The sequence below is a fragment of the Octodon degus genome, unplaced genomic scaffold (genome assembly GCF_000260255.1).
Source record: "Octodon degus isolate 3935 unplaced genomic scaffold, OctDeg1.0 scaffold00289, whole genome shotgun sequence".
Lineage (NCBI taxonomy): Eukaryota > Metazoa > Chordata > Mammalia > Rodentia > Octodontidae > Octodon > Octodon degus.
The window spans coordinates 674,913-699,618 of record NW_004524865.1 but is presented as its reverse complement, the minus strand read 5'-3'; the positions used below and the strand labels follow the sequence as shown (position 1 = coordinate 699,618).

The 24,706-nt window shown below is 36.8% G+C and overlaps 1 protein-coding gene across 4 annotated transcripts in view; it reads right to left on the bottom strand.

Moving 5' to 3' along the window:
* Rttn (rotatin) overlaps positions 1 to 24,706 on the bottom strand; it is a 198,838-nt gene that overhangs the window by 30,794 nt on the left and 143,338 nt on the right. For all 4 annotated transcript variants that reach the window (XM_004647159.3, XM_023707430.1, XM_023707431.1 and 1 more), the window contains 4 exons: positions 17,368 to 17,458; positions 13,699 to 13,852; positions 9,869 to 10,006; positions 6,482 to 6,699 (listed from right to left, as the gene is read on the bottom strand). In XM_004647159.3, the coding sequence (XP_004647216.1) occupies positions 6,482 to 6,699; positions 9,869 to 10,006; positions 13,699 to 13,852; positions 17,368 to 17,458 (601 nt within the window). The remainder of the gene's footprint in view (positions 1 to 6,481; positions 6,700 to 9,868; positions 10,007 to 13,698; positions 13,853 to 17,367; positions 17,459 to 24,706) is intronic.

The window sequence follows — 24,706 nt, the reverse complement described above, 5'->3', positions numbered from 1 at the left end:
AGCTCAGACTTGCTGTAATCCTCCTGTTTTCAGTCTCTCCAGTGCTGGGATTACAGTGCGCCACCACGTCCAGTCCTGGTGGGTGGCTCAGGTGAGTGGCTCAGCAGGCCAGGGCATGGGGCTGGCACAGAGATGAAACCTGATCTCTGTGGTTGCCTACACAGGAGCTTAGTCCACTGAGCCATCTCACCAGCCCTGAGATTATTCATATTCTGAAAGTCCCTTGAAATGGATTTCAGAAAAACCTGACTTGTTATGATATAAATATGAATAATTTTCATCATATATCCCTTATGGTACAATGTTATAAAGCAACCACTTAAGATACTCTGCCAACACATTTTAACAGAATTCTAAAACAATAATTTATCAGGAGGATGGAGAAATTCGGTATAGCTAAAATTTAGCAATAATGTAACCAATGTCATTTTACATTTGAAAAACTGAATCACAAGAAGTTATAGGATTTGCCTAATATACTGCATCTAACATACTTTACATATGGCTTTGCAAAGAATTTAAATATATCTTTAAAGTATATCAATTTCACAACAGTATACTATATATCTTCTTATAAAGACTAATTACTTTGTTACATCTAGCACTTGGCATAGTCCAAAGCCTACATAGATATGGAGTGAGATACATATATTTTAATGATGTGCTCTGGTTTAATGTATATTAACAATATTTAATTAGCATATCTTTCTATGTGCCAAAGAAAACTGTATTCACAACTTTAACAGTACCATAATGATGGTCTTGCCTTAAATTAGGCACATATTTTCTCCAAAGTACACTAGGGGTACAATTCCTCTCTTCACTCTTTGTCTTTGACTTGCTTGTGCCTTCCATCTAAAATGGAATAGTGTACAAATTCATATCCTACTGTTACATGAACAAGAAGAGTATGGTTTACTAGGAAACATGTTTTAAAATTATTGGTTAATGAGACAGATCCATATCCATACTGATATGTACGTTTTGCAATTTGGAAGAAATGCTAAGGAAAAAACAGGAAAATCACTATGGCTGTGGAACACCTCATTCTTTGTCCTAAAAGGTAACAACAGCAGCAGTAACTTTTATAAATCTTACAAAGTATTATGGAAAAAGAAGAAAAGGTAAATCGCACATATTCTTCTGGCATGGAGTTTTTCCTAAGTACACTATTTTAAGCTAATTCACTATATATGTAGCCACATTTATTGTGAGTCTAACAATGAATTCCCAGAAACAGGGTACCATTTAACAGTAGACAAAAGCTGCAAAATAAAAATAGTCCTGGTTTGAACTTCAAATATCCATCTTATCTTTGACAAAGGGGGCAAACATGTTCACTGGAAGAAAGCTTTTAACAAATGGTGCTAGAAAACTTTCTTTCCATATGCCAAAGACTAAAGCTAGACACAAGCCTAGAAATAGTACACACTAACCTAAAATCAAGATGGATCAAAGATCTAAATATTACAACAGAAGTGCTAAACCTGCTAGAGGTGAAAATAGGTAGAATCATGAATAAAACCCAGATCACATGTAGAATACTACAAAGAATCAACAATTGGGATCTCATCTTATTAAAAACCTTTTGAACATCAAAAGAAATAGAATGAAAAGACAACCAAAAGAGTGGAAAAAATTCTAGCCAGTTGCCCCTGAAAGGACTTGTATTGACACCATATAAGGAAGCTAAAAAAATCAGATCTCTTAACTTAAAAGTCTCAATCCAAAAATGCGCATCTAAGATAAGGAGCTGGTGAGATGGCTGAGTGGTCTAAAGCACCTACTTGGAACAAGCTTAGCAAAGCACAGGGACCACAGTTCAATCCCCCAGCACCACATGCCAGCCAGCCCCACCCCCTGGTGGGCTGAGCTGGCCACACACATACACACACACAAAAAGAAAGAAAGAAAGAAAGAAAGAAAGAAAGAAAGAAAGAAAGAAAGAAAGAAAGAAAGAAAAAGACAAATAAATATATGAAAAATGTTCAACATTACTGGTTGAGATATGCAAATTAAAATACTGTTATGGTTTCTGTCTAGTTGTCCCCCCGAAGTCTCATGCAATCCTTCAGTCAGGCTTCTAGAGTTTGTGATTCATTCATGATTCAATGCTGGGATTATGGGTAACCCTGGAGTCGGTAATCTGCATACATTATAAGGAAGGGAGAGAGAGGCTTGCTAGTTACTGCAGCTGCTGCTCCTCCCTTTGCTCTTTGCTGTTTTCAACCTCCATGAACTGCTGCCTTCTGCCACATGCCACCCATCCTTGGAGCCAGCTAAGTATGGACTGAAACCTTCACAAACTGTGAGCTAAATAAATGTTTCTTTCCTTAATTCTGGGTGTCAGGCATTTTATCCCAGTAATGAGAGAAAAGTAATCAAGACAGAATGTGGTACCAAGAAGTAGGGTTGTTACTATGACTATACCTGACTATGTTGTTCAAGAGCCTTCAGGAATGGCTTATGGGAAGAGATAGGAAAGATTTTGAGATGTTGCCTACAAGTAAGGCACTGGAATGCCTTTGGTTGTTATATACATGAGATTCTGGTTATAGCTCAAAAGACCAGAAGGCTGATGACAGAAATCCTACCTGTGACCACCAAGCTGGGGAGGTTTCTTCTGGGAAGAAGGACTGCATTGGTTGCTAGCCTGTAGATAATGTGTGTTATGGATTGGTAGGAACTTTGCCTGCATTCTGCTCTTGTCCAGAGACTTTGCCTGAGACTGAGATTAAGTGTGGCAGACTGATTAATCTTGCAAAAGAAATTTCAAGGTAGCTGAATGTTGAGGCAGTGGCATGACTAAGGTTGGGAGGTTTTAGTCAGATTTATGTTGAAAATCAAGAGCAAAGAACAGAGCAGGATGATTTCAAATGCTGTGAGTTTGCCCAGAAAGGAAGCATCAATAAAGCTGTGGACTGTAAAGATAGAGCTGAGAGGAAATCCATTGCCAAGAAGGAACAAAAGAAAAGAAAAGATACCCTGTGGTCACCATAGGAAACAGCAAGTCTCCACACTTTGCAGCCTCAAAATTACAAAAGTGAAAGTTTGCTTTGAGGAGAAAGCCGCAGAATGCCATGTTTCAGAGTGGCGGCACCAGCTGCACCAGGTTCTGGAATGGTAGCAGCATAGAGAACTGTTCCTCATAATCAGGATCAGAGTGATCAGCAATCTAGGCTATTCAACCCATACAGCCAAGAGAAAAGAAAGCCCGGCTACTGCTCCAGCTGGTAGCAAATCTTGGCATCATGATATTGACACATGACATTGGTTTGGGGTGCATGAAGAACAAGAGTTTTGAGGTTCAGAAGGCTTCCATCTAGATTTCAGAAGAAGGCTTGAGAGGTCAGGCAGTGTGTCCTTGGCAGGGTATTGTGTAAAAGAAGAGACTGAGAAACCTAATGTACAGTGGAATCTCCCGTAATCTGGAAAAGCCAGGAACATGGATCATGTAAAGAAAGTTGCAAGGAGGGAGTAAAGCTAGCCTAAGAGAAAAGCCATAGAAGCTACCACTAAAGGTGTCATAGAGCCACATGGAGCTCACAATTTGCCACAGACTGCTTCAGATGTTCCAGATGGAACTACAGGACTTAACGTTTGCCCTTCTGGATTTTTTTTTAAATTTTTTTTCCATAATTTTATTGATAAACAAATAGCAATGAGACAGTTTCAAATCAAATTGGTAGGACAGTTTCAATAATTAACACATTGCATACATTCCTCCCAATGTTTAATTGCTGTACAAGATGTGGAAATGATATCCTATCTACAAACACCATTAGAACAAATCACTCTATTTATTAAGAGAATGTAACTATATATCTATCCTAACCACTTTGAATACACTCATACAAAATGGACATTCATCTGTATACCCTTTTTTGTTAAGTTCCGTTATTTGAATATTATAGGTATGTTAACTCAGCAAAATAATCTAAAAGAGTTCAGTAGTCCATAATAGTATCAGGTCTTCCGCTTCACTGGCAATGTCAGAAACTGTTGACCTGAGTCCCCTACAGCTCAACATAACAGCATGGCTTTACTTCCTATATTTCATTTTTAGACTTTTCTGCTGGGTGGTTAAGACCAAGGTAAAGCAGGACCTATGCAACATGAGTTGTAGCTTTTGGGTCTGATAAGGTCAGTGAAATCCCCTCAGGATTTATCCTGAGATCCTGTACCTCAGACTGTTTGTCAGTGTCAGCCATGTGGATGAGTCACAGTGCTCTTCTGGATTTTGGATGTGCTTTGGTCCCGATGCTTTGAATTCCCGTTTGGACCTTCTGGAATGGTAATGTTTTCTTCTGACACTGAATGTGGAAAACTTTTCATTTTCACAGGGGCTCACAGATAAAGGCAACTGAGACAAGCACTGAAAGTCCATCTCATCCCAGAAAGAATGGCTATTATCAAGAAGTCAACCCATAACAAATACTGGAGGGGCTATGGGGAAAAAGAACCCTTCTCCACTGTCGGTGGGTGCATAGAATGGTACAGCCACTGTGGAAATCAAGTGTGGGGATTCCTCCAAAAACTAGAATTAAGGGTCTCATTTGACCCAACTATTCCTTTTTTGGTATATTCCCAAAAGAATTAAAAGCATCATATCACAGCGATATATGCACACTCATGTTTATAGCAGCTCGGTTTGTAATAGCTAAGTCTGGGAACAACCTAAATGCTCATCAACTAATGGACAAAGAAACTTGTTTTTTAATATATAATGGAGTACTACTCTGCCATAAAGGATAAGCTTGAGATATTTACCTTAAACTTATGGACCTTGTGATCATAAAGGAAATAAATCTGACACACATGTAAATATCACATTTGTCTCACTGGTGTGAAAAACTGAACAAGTAAATAACCACCAAATTTTTTAAAAGATAGGATGAAATGGGAAGAAACTGTTCAAAAGGAAAAAGGGAACTAGGGAGCAGGGAAAAAGGGACAGGAAGAAGGGGAAAAAATGAGAAAAGAAGGATAAAATGGAAACAAAGCTTTTTAAATAAGGAGGGAAAGAGGGGCTGAAAGAATGGGAGGGGGTATGAGGGGAAAAGACTAGTCAAAGTATATCATATAAATTCCCCGTGATGAATGTGAGCATTATATAAACTTAAATTGTGCCAATAAAATTTATCAAATTAAAATAAAGATAGATCAATTGATCAATCTATCAATCAATTGATCCATGGTTTGATCACCCTGGAAGTCTTTAAATCTTACCAGTTCCAGATGTACTGGCTACAGAAACCAGTCAGACTTGAAAAGATGTGCTACCAGAGCTACTTGGTATCAGAGCCTAGGCAGAGAAAGCAGAGGCCAGGAACACCGTTCTCACAGCACTCCTCTATGAGGGAAGCCATTTAACTCTTATGAATAAGAAAGCATGTCAACAAAAGCAAGGGCTTTTGTACAAGAAAAAGTGCTCAGCCAAAGTCAGAGTTAGAAAATTAATAATCAGGCTAGATCATGGTGGCAGGTGTGTGTGTGTGTGTGTGAGAGAGAGAGAGAGAGAGAGAGAGAGAGAGAGAGAGAGAGAGAGAAATTTGAGTTTTCCTTGTTTAATATCCTTTAAAAATGTAAAATCAGCTAACTCATTTAATCGCTGTTGTTCTGATAGGCAATGAGACAACTGGGACAATGTTCACTTTTTGTTTTCAATTAAGAAAAGCTGAGTGTGTTGAGAATGAAGCATACAACAGGGGAGCTCTGCCTCCTAAGAATAAGTGGCTTTTAGAAGAACATTTTAAGGACTCTTCTCTAGAGACTTAGGCTTTAGAAAGAACTATTGGAGGCTGATGAGCAAATACAGGGAGATTCCTTATCAGGTGCTTACAATGCTGAAGAGACAACTGGATTTTTGTGGGGTGGGGAAAACAAACTCCCCTGAGCAGCCCTCTGATGTCCTCTCTAGGACAGCTTCAAGCTAGACCAGACAAGTGTCCCTTCCTCCTTTTCTACTACCCTTACTGTTATTCCAATATAACCAAGGCCCAAAATGTACAAAAATATCTTCACAACCATAATTTTCACAGAACAAAAAGAAGTAAATATCTCCAATTTCTTAACACCAAAAAGACCATCACAAATAGGTAGATGGAGCAATCTTTGTAAAATTCAACTAGTTGACTGGAATGCTGAAGCAAATCCTTCAATGACCAGTTCCACTACTTTAATGCCCATCAGGAGAAGAGCAAAATCATAAGGCCACATAATTATTAAAAAGAATTCTTAATAACTAAAAAAATCTAGCAATATTCTTATTTATAAAAAAAAGTGAAACTTTAATTTAGGAAATACTTCTAGTCCTTTTTAAATTGCTAACCTATTTATATTTTTATAATGCTTAAGTAGTCTTTAATGAGTATTACTTCTTTAATTCAAATGAAATAAAAAAATTTTAACAAGACCCAGACTGAATGCCAATGTATTTTAAAAACTAAAAAAAAGTTTAGAAAAATCAAGAATTATATACCTGAAGAATTACTTCATTAAGTTGTTCTGATGATTTCTCATTATCCTGGATTTCATCAAGAAGCAAAACCATTGATGGACCATGAGGTAGACACATTCTGTTCTTGTTCTGGAGATGCAGTTTTGCTTCCTCAGTCAGAAGAAGAGCCAGGAACTGCAGACTGGCAGTGTAAAGAGCAGGATAGCTGACTGATAAGCCCACACATTTGCAGAACATATCTAAAAGGGAGAATGGTTCACATATAAAAGTATGAAAATGTCTTCACATAAATTAAAGAGAAAATGAATCAGATTGATCTGAGCAACTAATAATGTAAATTATCAATAGCTTAGGTATAACAGTAACTCTACTGTTAAAGTCACACAGTATTATGACAATCTACTGAATTAATGATTCTGTTCAATTTTCATTATATGATTTTGTCTATGAAATTGTGGGTGTTCATGTGCGTGCCTACAAATGTGCATATACACAATATCTGCTAAAGCCTCAAGAGTAATATCCATAGTTTAAGTATTGATTCACTGAGATCTACTGAATATATGAAGTCTTGAGAATTTTTAGCTTTTTAGTTTTGATTTCAGAACAAAGATAAAAAATTAGATACTTGCTGGGGATGTGGCTTAATGGTAAAACACTTGCCTAGTAGGTGTGAGGCTCTGGGTTTGAACACTAGCAAGACAAAAATAAATAAATATAGGGTGTGCTAGAACGTCCTGGTAATTTCAGCACTTTGGGAGGCTGAAGTAAGGGGATTAAAAGCTTGAATCCTGCCTGGGCATCTTAACAATACCCTATCTCAAGGCCGAAGGAAGTGGGGAGTAGCTCTGTACTCAGCATAGAGGCCTGGGTTTGATCTCCAAATCTCCAGGACTAGAAAAAAAGAGAAAGGAAGAGAAGGAGGGCAGGAGAGAGGGAAAGAGGGAGGGGAAGAAAGGAAGCAGGAGAGAAGGGGGAAAGGAAGAGAAAGAGGAAGGGAGGGGAGGGAGGGAAAGGTGAAGAGGAAAGAGAAAGGAAAAAGGAGAAGGAAAAAGGAGAAGAAGGAAAAAGGAAAATAAAACAGTTCACCTAACCATCCTATGGGTCATGCAGAATATCATCTTCAAGGTATGAATGTATTTCTGCTTTCAAACAAGTCAGTGAGTGTCAATTGATACCTTAAAAAGCAAGACTTCGTATACAGTGCTGGCATGATGGACAAAGGTTTCGTAGTACTACACAAAGGACATGAGTGGCTGTGAAGTGACTTGGAAACATAATACAGGGTGGAAGGAATAGGCAAGCCACACTAAGGATCAATTCTGAGCCAGTCATTAGTAGTTTCTTATGAATAATGATTTAATCGAATAACATTTGGTTATTGCACTAATCTTATTAATTTGTAAAGTATTAGACTTGTAATTTTGTTTCTGTTTTACTATTTTGTATTTAGGTATGAGATGATAAGCATAAGAATTTATATAGATTTAGGCTTATAGAAGTTTAAGTGACATAAGGAAAATAATGCAGCTAGCAATATGGCTTTATAAAAATTATGTTCATTTAAATGATGTCCCACTATTAATCAAGTCTGAGAAAAGACTGTTTTAGTAACTAACTCATAGAGTGGCCATAAGATGTATTAAATGTGTATGAGTTGAGTTCAATCCCCGGTTCCACAAAAAAAATAATAATAATAATAATAATAATAATAATAATAATTAATAAATAAATAAATGTATATGGGTACATGTGGTAGAAACTGATTAAAAACAAATTGCAGAAAAAAATGTCATCATGGCAAGGGATAAGATTGTTTTTATTAGGTACATTTTTCATTAACATCACCATTATCAAAACTACACACTAAGTTATTTTTATTAGTACTATAAAGTGTGTATTTTATGGGAGGTTTTGAATTTTCTGTTTTCATTGTGTCAATAGGGAAATGACATCAAACAAATACCTTAAGTCAGGAGTTGCAAAAGGTGTGTTAAGGACCAACAGTAATTATCTATTATAGTTCACTGTCCTTGTTACAACTATTCATCTCAACTATTAAAGAATGAAAGCAGAAGCAGACGACATATGAATGAGTGTGGCTGTGTTCCAATAAAACTTTATTAACCAATTTAGGTAGTGGAGAAGATCTGAACACACAGCTTTGGTATCCAATGTCAGAAACATTTTGCTTTATATTGTTGGTGATTCAGGTTATAAACTAATTATCTTCCAAATAACGGAAGAGGAACATCTCAGTCTCTCAATAAGGCGATCTCTTTGTATTTCCATCTCTTTTAACAAAATAATGATCTACAATATGGTCACTGTACTCCTTATGGCAGCTTTGTAACTCCTGCATCTAAATAATTTTATTTCTTATTGAAATGCACTTTCCTATAAGTATTCCTCATATTTTAAAAGTATCACCCTATAACATAATTTAAATTTTCAAAATGACCAATTTACATACTTAAAGCTAAAAAAAATCAGTTAATTTAATTAGTGGATAACTGGAAACTTAGAAATGACTTTTGATTTAAATAATTTTAAAAGACAAAATAAATATTAATTATCAACATTTATATTTAAAAAGTGTTCTTGCTATACTGAAATGTCATTTTTTGTAGGTGCATATATGAGAAATACTTTCAAAAGTAATTACACTATATGTTTAACATTTCTGTGCAGTAAGAAAATCTGTGTCTTGAAAAAAGATGGTATTTTTATTATAACTTCCCATGTTATTACTTACAAAGAATTCTATATATTCAGATTTACCTACATACAATGAACATAGAAAAGAAACTGACTTCTGACTTCTTTCCAATGAAAGAAAATCTATCTCTGTTTTATTTTATTTTATTTTGTCCCTAGATTGTGATGCTTTTTTTCTCCACCACAAAACAGTCCTTTATTTATACTTTTGCAAAGTTAGTAAGGCGTGACACAAGGTTGCCTAGCAACTAATAGCTGATTTTAACCAGACAGGATGTTTATCTCAGGACTGAGGTAGCTTGTTTGCTTTAGGCACTGATGTCTAGTCCCACCTACACACATTAGATCCATTTCCTAGCTTCTGTGGCTCCCAATGTATCTCCCTTTTTTTGTTTTGTTTTGTCAGAGATGGATGTTTCACTGAAGTTAGATATCTCACTGTTTTATAATTTTATGAGTATCATCATAAAAACACAGGCTTCTAGTTGTTCTGATACATCTCTGATACATTTCAGCTTTTCAAATATGTCTTTTTTGAAGGAGACTCCTCAAGATCACTGTAAATTCCTAAAAATCTGGAATCTCACACACCGTATCAGAATTAATTTTTGAGCACTTTCACCTCTAATGGAATAGAATTAGAATTATCTTAATTTTTATTAGAAGAAACCCAAGCCAGTGTCATCTCACCAATCACTGCTGTCCAGCGCTTGGCCAGAGCTGAGATAATGGAAGGCAGAGAAACAGCAGCAGCTTTCCTCAGCAGGGCAGCCAGAAGGTCAAATAAGTGTGTCCATGTGTGATAAAAAGCCGACATTAACTCTACATCTATAAAATTAATCAAAACATTTCATGTTACTAATAAAACGGAAACAGCTTTTCAAAATACAAAGCTCACTACAGACTATCAGACTTACAATTAGAAATATAAGCTTATCAAATGAAAACAAATACAATTCAGCATTATCCAAAATTCATTTTTGTTAACTTCTCTTCCATTGCTTTTTTTTTTGCTACCAGGGATTGAACTCAAGACTTGTGCTTGCCAGGCAGGAGTTTATGCCACTGAGCTATCTTCCTGGCCCTCTTTCACTGCTTCTTAAAGATATCTCCTGATCCACCTTCCTGTACACTGACATAAACCTTTTTTTCCTAATCACTCTATTTATTTATTTATTTATTTATTTATTTATTTATTTTATTTGATACTGGGTCTCACTACACAGCTTGGACTCGCAGTGATCCTCCTGTCTCAGCCTCCCCAACACTGGAATTATAAGTGTGTGCCTCCATGCCCAGTTTCAGGGTCAAAATGGGCTGGCCCTGTGTGCCCAGGGTTTCCAGGGGCCAGCATGGAATGCGGTACCTGTGCCTGCCAGGCAGCCGACCTAGCTTCCTGGCCCAAATCTTAAAGCACAGTCAACAATGAGAAAGAAAGTTTGTGTTATTATGTTTCTTTTCTATAAAATTCAGTTTGGTTTATGTCTTATACTTAGCAACTACTGGAAGATGATACATGGTACAGTAACCATTGTTATTCTCTTATTTTTTGGTCATGAAAATGTTTTATTTTTTCATAAAATAAAAGTAACAAATTAAATGTACTGTAAGTCATAACTTCAGAGCTATATATTGGGCACATAATAAAAATACTATTATTTGTACTTCTATATAAGTTTTCTCCTCTTTCCCTTTTTCCCTCTAGGATGGGTGAAATGGAAGGCATAATACACCAAAGTCAAGGCAAAAAGAGAAGGAATTTCTTTGAAGAACCAGAAAGAGTGACCTCACAGAGAACACTACCATGAGAAACAGTATTATTCTCTAGCTGTGCTTATGGCTAACAATAGTAGTTAACCTGCTAGAGTCAGGGCACACCTTTCTGGCTCTACACCCTGTAAATGTAAACTGCAGAGATATGGGTACCTGAAACCATGCCATCCTATCATATTTTGTTAAGCTTCATTATAAATTAACTGAGGACTTACACCCCAGTGTTTTTCAGCACCAATGGGGTATCTGGAAATAGCCTCTTGTAGGGTATCTCGATGACAGTGTTTCTTTACTGCCTTGCCATTATTGGCTATCTAAAAGACATTGTTTTAAACATATGTTTCCTCATTGCTGTTCCCACAAAATTTTAACTATAGTACAGTGATGTCTCTTCATGTACTATAACACTTACCTATACTTTATACCTAAAAGACTAATATAAACTTTACTTGGTTTTTCAAGGCTTAAGAATGGCAAAATATTTAAATTGCAAGGTAAATTAAAATTACTCATATTGAACTTTATTACTGTACTTATTGAATAACTTATGTAATTTATTGCTCTATAAACATTATATTATATGGAATTGCATATAAATTAGCAACTCATACAAACAGCAAGACAATATTTATGCAATCACTCAAACTTTATTTTTCCAGAAAAAATTTTTTTCTTTTTTAAAGAGAATAAAAAATAGTAAACAAAAAACAAAACATTAGAAACAATACAGAATCTCACTAAACAAAATGATAGGAATTCAACAATGGTTGTTACATTGCATATTGTTCCTCAAACAATATAAGTCCTCAAATTAGTTGTTCAGATTACCAGATACGAGCATACAAAATTGCTAAAAAAAATTAAGAAAAAAATAAAATTTAAACATTAACTGTTCCTTTCAATAGGCCAGTAGAAATCAATGGTATAATTATTCAAGCCATCCTATGTACATTTACATGTATATTATTTTCTTTTCCTTCTTTTTCTCCTTTCCCTCATCCTACTGTTCCTTTCCTTTGAACAATTTCTTCCCCTTTCACAGTATGTACCTTTCAGATTACAGAAAAAAAAATTTTAATGTAATTTCTAAAAACATTTTTAATGAACTTTTATCTTTTGTTAGCTATTAGAAAATATCTTTTAACCAGCAGGTAGATGTTCATTCAGATGCTGGCCATGTTTTTCCTCACTTGATATAATTAATGGTAGATGAAATAACTTTTACATAATTGGATAATAAAAATATGTACTGCATTTTACTCAATTTTCAAAGGTCAAGTCACACAATATAAAAGTGTCAATAAAAAGCATATACAAAGCAGTCAATAGCAGTCAACATGCTCAACCACTTCTTGCTGGTGACTTCGGGATCAACAAGTGATCAGAAAGCCTCTAACTGCAGCCTCTATTGACCAACTTTGTAGCACTCCTATGGCACACAGAATTTTTTTCTTTCAAAAACTCAATTAAAAAAAAACCCTTCAATTTCAATGCTTTTCAGGGGATATCCAATGTGAGAAACTAAACAATAAGAGCTAAGTTTGTAGTTCTAAGTTTTATCCGGTAAGCTTTGGAGGCCACAGGCCATGGGAACACCTAGGTTTTGTTGTTATTTTTGTTTGTTGCCGTATTCCTTTCTCCTAGGACTCAGTGTTAATCCCATGAAGACAGGGTGGAAGTTGATAACACCTTACTGAGACTACCACTTACAGAATCTCCAGGTAGGGGCAGGGAGATAGCTCAGCAGCACAGCATCTGCCTGGCATGAGCAAGGTCCTAAGTTTGATTCCCAGTACTAAAAGAAAAGAAAAGAAAAGAAAAGAAAAGAAAAGAAAAGAAAAGAAAAGAAAAGAAAAGAAAAGAAAAAAAAAAAAAGAATCTCCAGGGATTGAACCATTTGTCTTCCATTACTGGGGCAATTTATTTTAACATGGCTGTGATTCTGAGGACTATCTTTGTTAGGTACAGGGCACATTTTACTTTCTAAACCCCAAATTAACCAATTCCAAATAACTCAAAGGACTACGCAAAAGTGAATTCAAAGTCAAGAATTAACAAGTGATCACCTATTTCATTATAAACTATTTAAACTGATTTAAACTTTTAAGAATGTATATATTTGATAAAATAATTTGATTTTCATAAAGATGCTGCACTGTTGTAACTTTCTCTGCTACTAAGCATTACATTAAACTTTCCATGATAAAATATTTTACAATGTAAGATCTTAGCAATGTTTTGTTTTGTCTTTTTGAGATAGGGTCTCACTAGGTACCCTACATTAACCTTAAACTCACAGCAATCCTCCTGCTTTGGCCTACAAATTGCTGTGATTACAGGCATGCGTCATTATGCTTAGTGACAATTTTGACTTAATATGCTAGGCTGGCTTATATTTGTTCATGCAAAGGACTTATTAGTCTTAGAGACTTAGGCATAATTTATGAAAAACAATTAATACCCAGAATTCACTGTACTCTCCAACACGACACAGCTTTGCCCACATTTCAATTCCTAGTATAGGTATTATCCTTCATTGTGCTACAGGCTTGCCATAAAGCTGTCCTGGAACCAGTCTAAAAACCATGCCAACCATGAAACAACACATCACTGAAATAATGGCAAAAAATAAAAAATAAAATAATAATAATAATAATAATCTTAAAGTGAGTATCTGGAGGAAAGTATGATTCTTTTTACCTCAATAATATTCACTTGAGACCTTAGCTAAACAAAATAAAGCTTACCTAATACATCCTTGGTACATATGGTGAGAACGCCAATGATATTAGTGATGAGAAGTTTCAGAAGCTCTTCCTGCATGACAAGGTGAGGATCTACCAATAAACAGGACTGTAGGAGACTAGACAAAGAGGACAGATACTCCAAAAGAAAGGAAACCTATAGACAAAAGGAAATAAAATAAAACAAAATATGCCATACAAATAGCTCATCTCAATGATACAGTATTTTACTTTTCTATACATTATAGCAAATCTCTGCTTGGTAAGAAATGTTAATAAGACACTGATAAAATCTTAATCATAATTTCTATAGTTCTGAAGTTAATAGCCAGCAAAACATTATTTTTGCTCAAATTATAAGCAGTCTTTAAGGACCATATTGGCACTATCACCTATAACACCAACAAACCCAGCAGTACTTTCAAAGTTGAAATATTTTATTCATTTAAAGAAAGACGATCTCCATATTTTTAAAGTAGTTAAATTGTGAAATCAACCTGGAAGGACAAAACATATTCCCAAGATATATAAAAAGCACACAATTTTGAAAAAGATTATAGAAATAGTCAGTGAAGTACATAAGTGAGAAAAAACTAATCTAATAACCTAATTATTGCTACTAATAAATATGAATAGCCTAATAAATATAAATATGTCCTACTTTTACCCTTACCTACCTTTCAGCATAAATATCCTATTCTTATAGTAAGATTTAAATAAACCAAGTCTCTAATATTATAAGAAAATCATCTGATTTTCCAAATGTGAATACTATAAATATTATTTAGTAAAGTAGTTTAAAAAATAATTTTCTGTATATGTAGAAATTATAGATTAGGATACTCTTGTTTCAGATTTTTTTTTTCCTATATTTTAGGGAAGGCTCTACAGGTTGTTGAGGGGCTCACTAGTAGATCGGACTCAGTGATCCACCTGTTTACAGCCTCCCAATTGCTGGGATTACAGGCGTGCCCCGTCACACCCAGTCTCAATCGCCTTCTCAGCATGCCCCAGAGTCAGGGCCAGCATGGCAGGCCAGGGGATTGGACCCCGGGTCCCTCTGCTTAGCTATTTGGCCAGCCCTCTTGCTTCAGATCTAAAACACCCTTAAAGCCTCGTGTGTCTGGAGGCAGGGCTATCTAAAGATGACTGGATCATGGCGGGTAATGTACTTTTCAGTGGATTACTCCTCTCAGTCACAGCTGAATGTTCTGGTAAGAGGTATGACCTGGACAGAAGTGAGTCATGGGGGAGGGTGTCCCTCCCTAACTCCTCCCTTCAGCCTTGGCTTCCTGGCCTCTACAAGGTGAGCTGCAGCTCTCCTGTACTTTCTGTTTTAGAGTCAGCAGACAATGAAATCAATCCTCTAAACATCATAAGCCCAAATGAGCCTCTCCTTTAAGTTACAGGTGTTGGATATTTTGGTCTGTCCACAACAAAGTGAGTAAGACAGTTGTGATGCCTCATTTATCCACTATCCTCAGGCAATGAAATAATCCTTATAAGTGAACCTTGTAAAGATATCCTGAAGTCAGTTAGTCCCTGTCTTTCTCTCTTGGACATTTTCTTCTCACTATATTCTAATATTGTAAGAGTAAATTTAAGAGGAACTTTTCTACATCTGTGAAGTGGTATATCCCTCTATGGTACACAATCTCAGACTATTTAAAAATAATTCTTCTACATTATTTGCCTTCTTGAGTATATTTACCTTTTATCTAATTTTGTAACTAAAAAGTGTAAGTGGTTCTACACGTTGCAAACTCCTAAAAGTTTGTGAAATTTACTTTGCTTATTGCTGTGAAGTCTTTTTTGATCCTTTCATATTTTCTAATACTAAAAGTTATAGCAAGTCTGATTTCAATGTAAGAAGTATTACTATAAATATCAGTAACAAGTGTGAGATAAAAACTAAATTGTAACTATATTATCATATCAAAGATTAAACAGAATACTGATGCAATAGTTCAGAGAGTAATGTTCTCTGGCTATAAAACTCTTCAAAGCAAATGCCACAAATACAAAAATTTAGCAAGCACAATCTTCAATACCCTTGTACCTTCAGCAGACTGCAACCCCACTGCCCACAGTGTGCCTACAGGCTCTGTCTTCCACACCCAAAGCCTATTTCTTCTCCTCCTCAGACACTGACTCCAGTGTTAGGTTGGCAGTATCTTTTCGGACTATCCTACATAATAAAGCCACCTCTTTCCTTTAGCCTGCCCTTGTACCCAGTCTCACTTACGTCCCACATCATTGGTCACCATGGGCTATTGTGCTTTACCTTCTACTCATGCTTACTATCCCTCGCTGCTACTATAAACCAGGCTGTGTTTGGAAAGAGATGCTTGTGCTTTGCTCACAGATGATTCATAAGTACCTAGGATAGTCTAGTGTATCTAAGGCTGAAGAGTGTGCTGGTATGAGGCAAAGGTCTTGTATTCACACCTGCAGCCAAATCTACACAAGCAGAAAGCACAATGGCTTATATGAGACATTCAGGATATCGCAGCAAACAACAACAGGCTGGGGGCTGCCTTCATTTTGCTGACCATTCCCCTCTGCCCTCATTTCTCTTCCACAGATTTGGCTTCAGCTACTTTGACTTTCAAGATGCTTCTTGGACAGGCCAGGCACACCAAGGGACAATGGGCCTGTTACATTCACAGGACTAGCTTCCTCACTTACTTCAGGTCACAATCACTGTCTGAAAGGCTTTCCCTGGACACAAGTGGAGCAGTCCTCTTCTCCTAACTCTGACATTACTTCCTATCCCCTGCTGTAGTTTTTCTTCTGAGATGTCTATCATCATCACACATACATTAACTCTATAACTCTTCTTCCACCAGCAGGGGAAGGTTCTTTGTTTCACTCATTTAGGATCCTGGTACACAGAAGGTACTCAGTAAAGATTTATTGAATGGATAGACAGAAAATAGAAGAGACAGTTATTATGCAGATAAGTATATTCAAATGAAAACACTGTGTTAGAATAGAGGTCTTTTATAAAAAATTCAGAAAGTTCAAAGAACACATACCAAATCATAACATAATGCTCTAGTTTACATTTAACTCCACTCTCTGCCAATCTGGGAACCCATATTCAAATTTGATTTTGAGATAAAATCGCTATTAGCAACAACTACACAAAAATTTATCAAGCACATTTTAGATGCAGAATTTATCTATAGGTAAGAACTAAAAAGTAGTATCTGTGAAGAAAAAATATAAACTTAATTTCATTAGAATAGTTTTCAAAAATGCACATAAGTTAGCTAACAAGTATGTCAACAACTTCAACTTATGTAATTAAAGAAAAAAAACAGGTATAACAGAGATAGTCTAAAATCACAGAAGAGGTAGGTAGACTATACCAATCCCCTTTTCCAAGTGGTGCTAAAAGATAGTAAAGCGCTTGACTAACCATGCATAGCTCTTTAATGGAGTCAAAACTACTAGATCTGAAAAACCACTGCTCTATCATCCAAAGATATCTGTCATCAAAAATTTTAAGGGAACTGCTGCAAAACCTCTATCATATCATACATATTCCAAGGGATGTTTATCTTTCTCCTATATTTAGATCTCCTCTGCAAAACTGTTATGCTTTAGGCACTAAAAGCAAACAAATCTACAATTTTGGAGGATGGGAGGAGAATCTGACATACTTACATGAGCCTGAGTATGTTCCACTGGAGGTAATGGAGGCAGTGGGGTCTTGAGCTCTCGGACACATGTTTCTAAAATAGTGGGATCTATAATGCTGAAAAGGACAGAAAAAGAAAATCTGTTAGAGTGGGTTGGGGCTATAGGTTGGCAGGCATAAGTGCCTGCCTAGCAAGAACAACGTCCCAAGTTCAATCCCAGCTAAAAGGGGGGGGGGGGGGAAGAAACAACACCTATTAGATGAGCAATATGATTTTTATTGAGGATAAACAAGTCAGAATTTAAAGACAGAGGTAAGCTGGGCATAGTACTGTATACCTGTAATCCCAGCACTTGGGAGGCAGACACACGCAGATCACTGAGAGTTGAGACCAGACTGGGCTACAAAGTGAGCTCAAGGCCAGCCTGAACACAGTAGTGAGATCTTCTCTCAAGAAAAGTATACCCCCCCCAAAAAAAAAATTAAAGGTAAACCCAAACACCATTTAAGAGAAAGGATTTTCTATATCAATAGAGCCAAATCCAAAAACCACATGATCATCTCAATCAATGAAGAAAAGGCCTTTCACAAAGTCCAACACTCATTCACCTTCAAAGTCCTACAGAAATTTGAATTGATGGCCTCTACTTCAATCTGATAAAAGCCATCTATGACAACCCAATGGCCAACATAATTCTAATGGGGAAAAACAAATCTTTTACTCTCAGATCTGCTATAAGACAAGGATGTCCTCTATCATGACCCCTATTCAGTATAGTTCTGGAATCATTAGTTAGAGCCATTAGACAAGAAAGAGAAATAAGAGGAATAAGAATAGGTACAGAAGTTAAAATATCATCATTGGCAGATGATGTGATACCTTATTTGGAAGACCAAAAAACTCCACCAAGAAGCTACTAGAATTAACACGCAAATTCAGTATCTTAGCAGGATACAAACTCAATACCGAAAAGTCAATAGCATTCCTCTACACAGACAACAAACACACTGAGAGTGAAATCAGAGAAACAATACCTTCTACAACACCACCACGGAAAATGAAATGCCTTGGAATTAATCTAACTAAAAAAAGTCAAAGATTTATTTAATGAAAATTATAGTACTTTGAAAAAAAGAGATCATAGAGAATTTCAGAAAATGGAAAGACATTCCATGCTCCTGGATAGGAAGAACCAACATTGTGAAGATGGTCATACTCCCAAAATTACTTCACACATTTAATGCATTCCCTATCAAACTACTGCCAACATACTCCACAGACCTAAAGAAATCATTCCTAAAATTTTTTGGATTCTAGGTCAGAAAAGACCTAGAATAGGAAAGGCAATCCTGGGCAACAAAGACAAGGTAGGAGGATTTACAATTCCTGACCTGAAATTATACTACAAAGCTACTGTGATAAAATCAGCATGGTACTGGTAAGAAAATGGAACTAAAGATCAATGGAATAGATTATAAGATGCGGAAGCCTCTACAAACACACTCAGCTACCTTATCTTCAACAAAGGGGCCAAACACACTTACTGGAAGAAAGATAGCCTCTTTAACAAACGGTGCTGGAAAAACTGGCTCTCTAAATGCCGAAAACTAAAACTTGACCCAGGTCTATCACCATGCACTAAGCTAAAGTCAAAATGGATTAAAGATCTAAACATTAAAACAGAAACACTCAATCTCCTGGAAGAAAAAGTAGGAGAAACTCTTGAAGACATAGGGGTAGGCAAAGAGTTCATGCACAAAAATCAAATCACATGGGTAATACTTGAAAGAACTAATACCAGGGACCTCCTCTTATTGAGAGGTTTTTTTCACGTCAAAAGAAATTACCAACAAAGTGAAGAGACAACCCACAAATTTGGAAAAAATCTTGACAAATAAACACTCAGACAAAGGTCTGCTTTTTAGAATACAAAAAACAAAAAAAACATTAGGGCCCCAAAATTTAAAGACCCAGTCAGGAATGGGCATTAGAGATGAACACACACTTCTCAGAGATGAAATTATAAAAGTGAATTAATATATGAAAAAATGCTCCACATCACTAGCCATCCATGAAATGCAAATTAAAACAACATTAAGATATCAACTCATCCCAGAAAGAATGGCTATCATAAAGAAACGAACCAACAAGAAATGTTGGATAGGCTATGGGGAAAAAGGAACCTTTCTCCACTGTTGGTGAGAATGTAGACTGGTGCAACCATTATGGAAATCAGTGTGGAGACTCCTTAAAAAAATAGGACTGAAAATCCCATTCAAACCAGCTATCCCCCTACTGGGAATTTTCCCAGAGGAACTGAAAACATCGTATCATAGTGATACATGTACACTTATGTTTATAGCAGCACAATCTGTGATAGCCAAATCTTGGAAACAACCAAAATCCCTGTCATCTGAGGCACAGATGAAAAAGATGTGGTATTTTTACACAATGGAGTATTACTCAGCTATAAAGAATGATAAACTCGAAGCCTTTAAATTTAAGTGGATGCCACTTGAAGATATACTCATAAGTGAAATAAACCAGACACACATGCATAAATATTGTATAGTCTCCCTAGTATAAAAACTTAAAAGAAGAAATACAAATAGAAGGGTATAACACAATTAAAAGGAAAGTGAGAACTTGAGGATTAGACAATGAAGAGAGGGCAAGGAGAAAAGCTAGAAAACATGACAGGGGCAAAACCATACATTTATATGCACAAGATGGTGAAGGCAATGATCCTGAGAATCTTCAGCAGGTTTTTGAAACTAGCAGTGAATTGGTAGGATTCTTACCTTGACTATATATATGCTGATACCTGTGAACTAAGCAACTGCACTGAAGATAGCAATGTGTAACAATAGGGTCATGCTTGGATTGCCTATCATTTTGGTCTTCTAAATACATACTGCTTATCATGTCACACCAATTACTTCTACACTGTCTCTCATGTAAACTTTGTTTTAAAAAGGTAATAAATGCAAACAAGAGACAAGAAAAAAAATATCATAGTACTGTCCTGCTATAAGCCTGTATATGGCTAGATTTCTAAATTTCTGTGTAAAAATATGTAATTGTTTATTCCTACTTTTTAAAAATACGGTTTTTCTTTTTTTTCTTCACATTCTGTAGGGATTGAAAGTTTAACATATCAATACTTGAAGGGAAATACCTGTTCCATATTATGTCTAAGCTGTCTGATATTCACACAGATAGTGAGGTTAAGCTCAGCTGCCTATGTTATACGGTAATAATATCATAAAGCTTTTCTTCTGGAGGGCTAACAACTTCAGTTTGCAGACCAAAAATTAGAGAAAAAGAAGGGCTACAAGGACAGCCAACATTTTGGCCCTAGCCTTTCAAGGTCAGTGAGGACTCAGGACACAGGAGAACCTGTACTGTAACATCATGTAACTCAGTTGTGCCCCAAATTTTCTGATTAAGGAGATTATGAGGCCACAGAGGAAAGTGCTCGATGATGTACAGTGTGCCTAAGGAGAGTCATATGGAGAAAAACATTCTATCAGGCTTTCACAGAGAGCAAACTGATCAAGCAATGGCTGTGACTCATCCACATGGCTGATACTGATGACAAAGGATCTACAAACTGTGGTACAGGGTTTCAGGGCAAATCCTGAGGGGATTTGACTGAACTTGTCAGATACAAAAGTTACATTTCTTGTTATATAGGTCTTGCTTTTCTTGGTCTTAACCATCTAGCAGAAAAGTATAAAAACTGAGGTATAAAAAGTAGAGCCATATTAATATGCTGAGCTGTGAATGGCTCAAGTCAACAACTTCTGAACAACTTCTGACATTGCCAGTCCTATAGATAATCCACTACTATTATGAACTACTGGGCTATATTGGATTATTTTGCTGAATTCGCACACCTACAATATTTAAATGACAATGGACTACCCATTGACAAAACTAAAGAAAAAAAAGCATTACAAATGAAGGACCATTTTGTATCTGTATATACAAACTACTTAGGATAGATATACAGCTACTTTCTCTTAATTCAATGAGAAGAAATATTGGTACTAATAGTCTTTGGACAGGACATCATTTCTGCGTCTTGTACTGTGAATAACCACTATGAAGACAACAATATGCGAAGTATTAATTATTGAAACTATACTACTTATTGGTTTTGAAACTATCTCGTTGCATTTGTTTCTTATTAAAATTAATAAAAATAAATAAAACAACAAAGTGCCTGCTTATACAGACACAGTGGCCAAGGTTCGATTCCCAACCTGCCATGTAGCCCTGTCCCCAGGGCACACTGAAACAACGATTGAGACTGAGCATGGTGGCATGAGCCTGTAAGCCCAGCTCTTGGGAGGCTGAACATACGAGAATCACTATGAGTGCGATCTGCATAGTGAGACCCTGTAGACTGTACTAAAATAGAAAGAAAAAAAAAAAAGAAAAAAAAAAAAAAAAAAAGGCTGAAATCAAGAATAAATGTATGGATTACAAGACAAACAAACAAAACAGGATTTTTATAAGGAAATGTATTTTATTTTTAATCTATTTGGTACACGGTCTGGATACAGATATTGGATTCATGGTGTTCCTTCATCTCAGCCTTCTCAGTGCTCAAATTATAGGCATATGCCACCACACCGAGTTTTAGTGGCTGTCATGCTATAGACAGTTGACAGGCCATGCAGTACCAGTATTAGGGATCAAATCCAGGTCCTTGTGCTTGCAAGGCAGGCACTTGGACCTCTGAGCTATCTTCCCAGCCCACAAAATGTATACTGCCAGTTCCCAAAGTATTTCTAAAAAAGGAAAAAAGAAATCTTGTCAAATAAATGTGAGAAGCAAAGAATGAAGGAAATAATATCTAAAGTAATTTATTAAAAACACAATAAAGGGCTGGGGAGATGGTTCAGTGGAATAAACGCTTCCCTGGCAAGCGCAAGGGCCCGAGTTCAATCCCCTGTTCTGCAAAAGCAAAAAAATAAAATAAAATAAAATAAAAATTTAAAAATAAAAATAAAAATAAAAACACAATAAAATATAACACACCCTATTCAGAAAGGAAGCAAACAAACAAGGAAACCAAAAATATAGTCCATATTCAGAAAGTAAAAATCAAACAAACAGAAGTGAAAAGCAGGCAGGCAAACACAGTAAGCCTTGGCAAAAAAAAAAAAAGATTCTTTGATAGTGATGGCAAATATTTAGAGCTTTCAATGATCCGAACAGCCTGCCGCAGCATGTATGCCATAGGTTTGCACCACTGTTTTAATATCTTCCTGGCATCAATGACATGTCAGAGTTAGCTGACTTAAAAAAGCAAGGATATTCCCAGAGCTCTATTTTGGTCACTGTTCTAGCAGGAAGAACAGCCAACTGACCAGCATTTATTCTTCCAAGCTTAACAGGCATTATGGCAGACGAAAGGAAAGGAAAGGAAAGGAAAGGAAAGGAAAGGAAAGGAAAGGGGAAAGGGAAAGGGAAAGGGAAAGGGAAAGGGAAAGGGAAAGGGAAAGGGAAAAGGAAAGGGAAAGGGAAAGGAAAAGAGTAAAAACAGCCTACAGCTCATTACAGATAAATGTTAAAAAGACTAATCACAGTTGAGTGAAATAAAACAAAGGAAAACATTACTTTAGTTTTTTAATACTCAAAAAGAAATAGGACACAATATGCCCTGGCAAAGAAAAGGAAGACATTTAAGAGAGTCAATGCTCAAAGATGAAGTGATAGTAAGGCAGAGAAACACAAGTAAATACAAAAGTAGGAACAGAAGGTAGCTAGTTTGACTAGAATAATATTAGATATTAGAAAAAAAAAGAGTATTTACTCTCTCTACAGGAGAATCTTGGACATTATCACTTTTTAAATGTATTCATACAGGGTCTCACTATGCAGCTCAGACTCATAGTGATCCTCCCGTTTTCAGCCTCCCCAGTGCCACATGTCTGGTCTCAGTCACCGGCTCAGTATGCCCAGGGGTAGGCCAGCACAGAATATGGTGCTGGAGATTGAACCCTGGACCTTGCACTTGTCTAGGCAGTCACTTAGTCTGCTGAGCTATCTCACCAGTCCTGACATTATCATTTTTAATCCTCTCTCCAACTCCTTAAAAAGCTGTCAGTAACAAGACTCAAGAGATTAAGAGAAATTTTCCAAGGCTGCAACACTTCTAAAAGAATGAACTACGATATTAGATGGTCCTGAATTTAAAATCTAGGTCTTTTCTATGGCACTGTATAAGAAAATCAGAAAAGAAATTATATGAGGTTCAAAAGCAGGCAAAAAATGTAAAATTTCAAAAAAAAATCAAATCACAACTTTTATCAGAATATATTCTGTTAGAAACCTTAGTTTTCTGTAACAAAATAATTTCAAATGCATTTAAAGAATGATTTTTTTTTAACCCTATGGGAACAAGTCCATAAGTACTAAGAAACTAAATTATCAAATTCCTTTATATCCAATTAATAATTAATGGAATGATATATAATATTCCTTCAATGTGCTAGAGGACAGATGAAGTTTAGAATTCCCTGAACTGAAAAAAATAAAAAGAAAAATAAGAATTAAAGAAATATATTATTAAGATAATTGACTTCTCCTCCCCCACCCCGCCTGCCTAGTGGGAATTTCTGCCGTATTTAGGGAAGCCCCAGACCCAGTCCTAGCCCAGGTCCAGTGAGTGTGTGGGAGAGCTTCCTGCTACCCTGCACCTGCGCGACCAACTCCGGGTGCCAGCCCAAGCGCAGGGTGGGGGAGACCATCTTCCACCACCTTGGGATGCCCTCCACCATTCGGCAGCACCTCCCCCACCACGCCTGCCCAGTAGGAATTTCTGCCACGTTCCTGGAACCCCCAGACCCAGTCCTAGCCCAGGTCCTGTGAGTGTGTGGGAGAGCTTCTGGCTACCCTGCACCCGCGGGACTAACTCCCCGTCGCAGCCCAGGTGCAGCGTGAGTGGAACCATCTTCCACCCCATGGGACAACACCCACCACTCTGCAGCACCTCCCCCACCCCGCCCAAGGAGTAGGAATTTCTGCCACTTTCCGGGAACCCCCAGACCCAGTCCTAGGCCAGAACTGGTGAGTGTGTGGGAGAACTGCCTCTCCCCCTACTCCATCTTGTCCCCTCCAGGCTCACTCAGCTCAGGCCTGACATACAGGACTGGGGTGTAACCCTGCAGCTGCAATCCCTACAGAGAGGGTAAAGGATAGAATCACCCAGCTACCAAAGGAGCAGAACATCTTGCCACAGGGGCACAACAGGTTCACCCTCAAGGGCAGCAGCAGGAAGGAGCTGAGCACAACAGCCAGACCCAAGCCAGGCACAGCTGGATAAATCCAGACTTTGTAGATCTGCACCT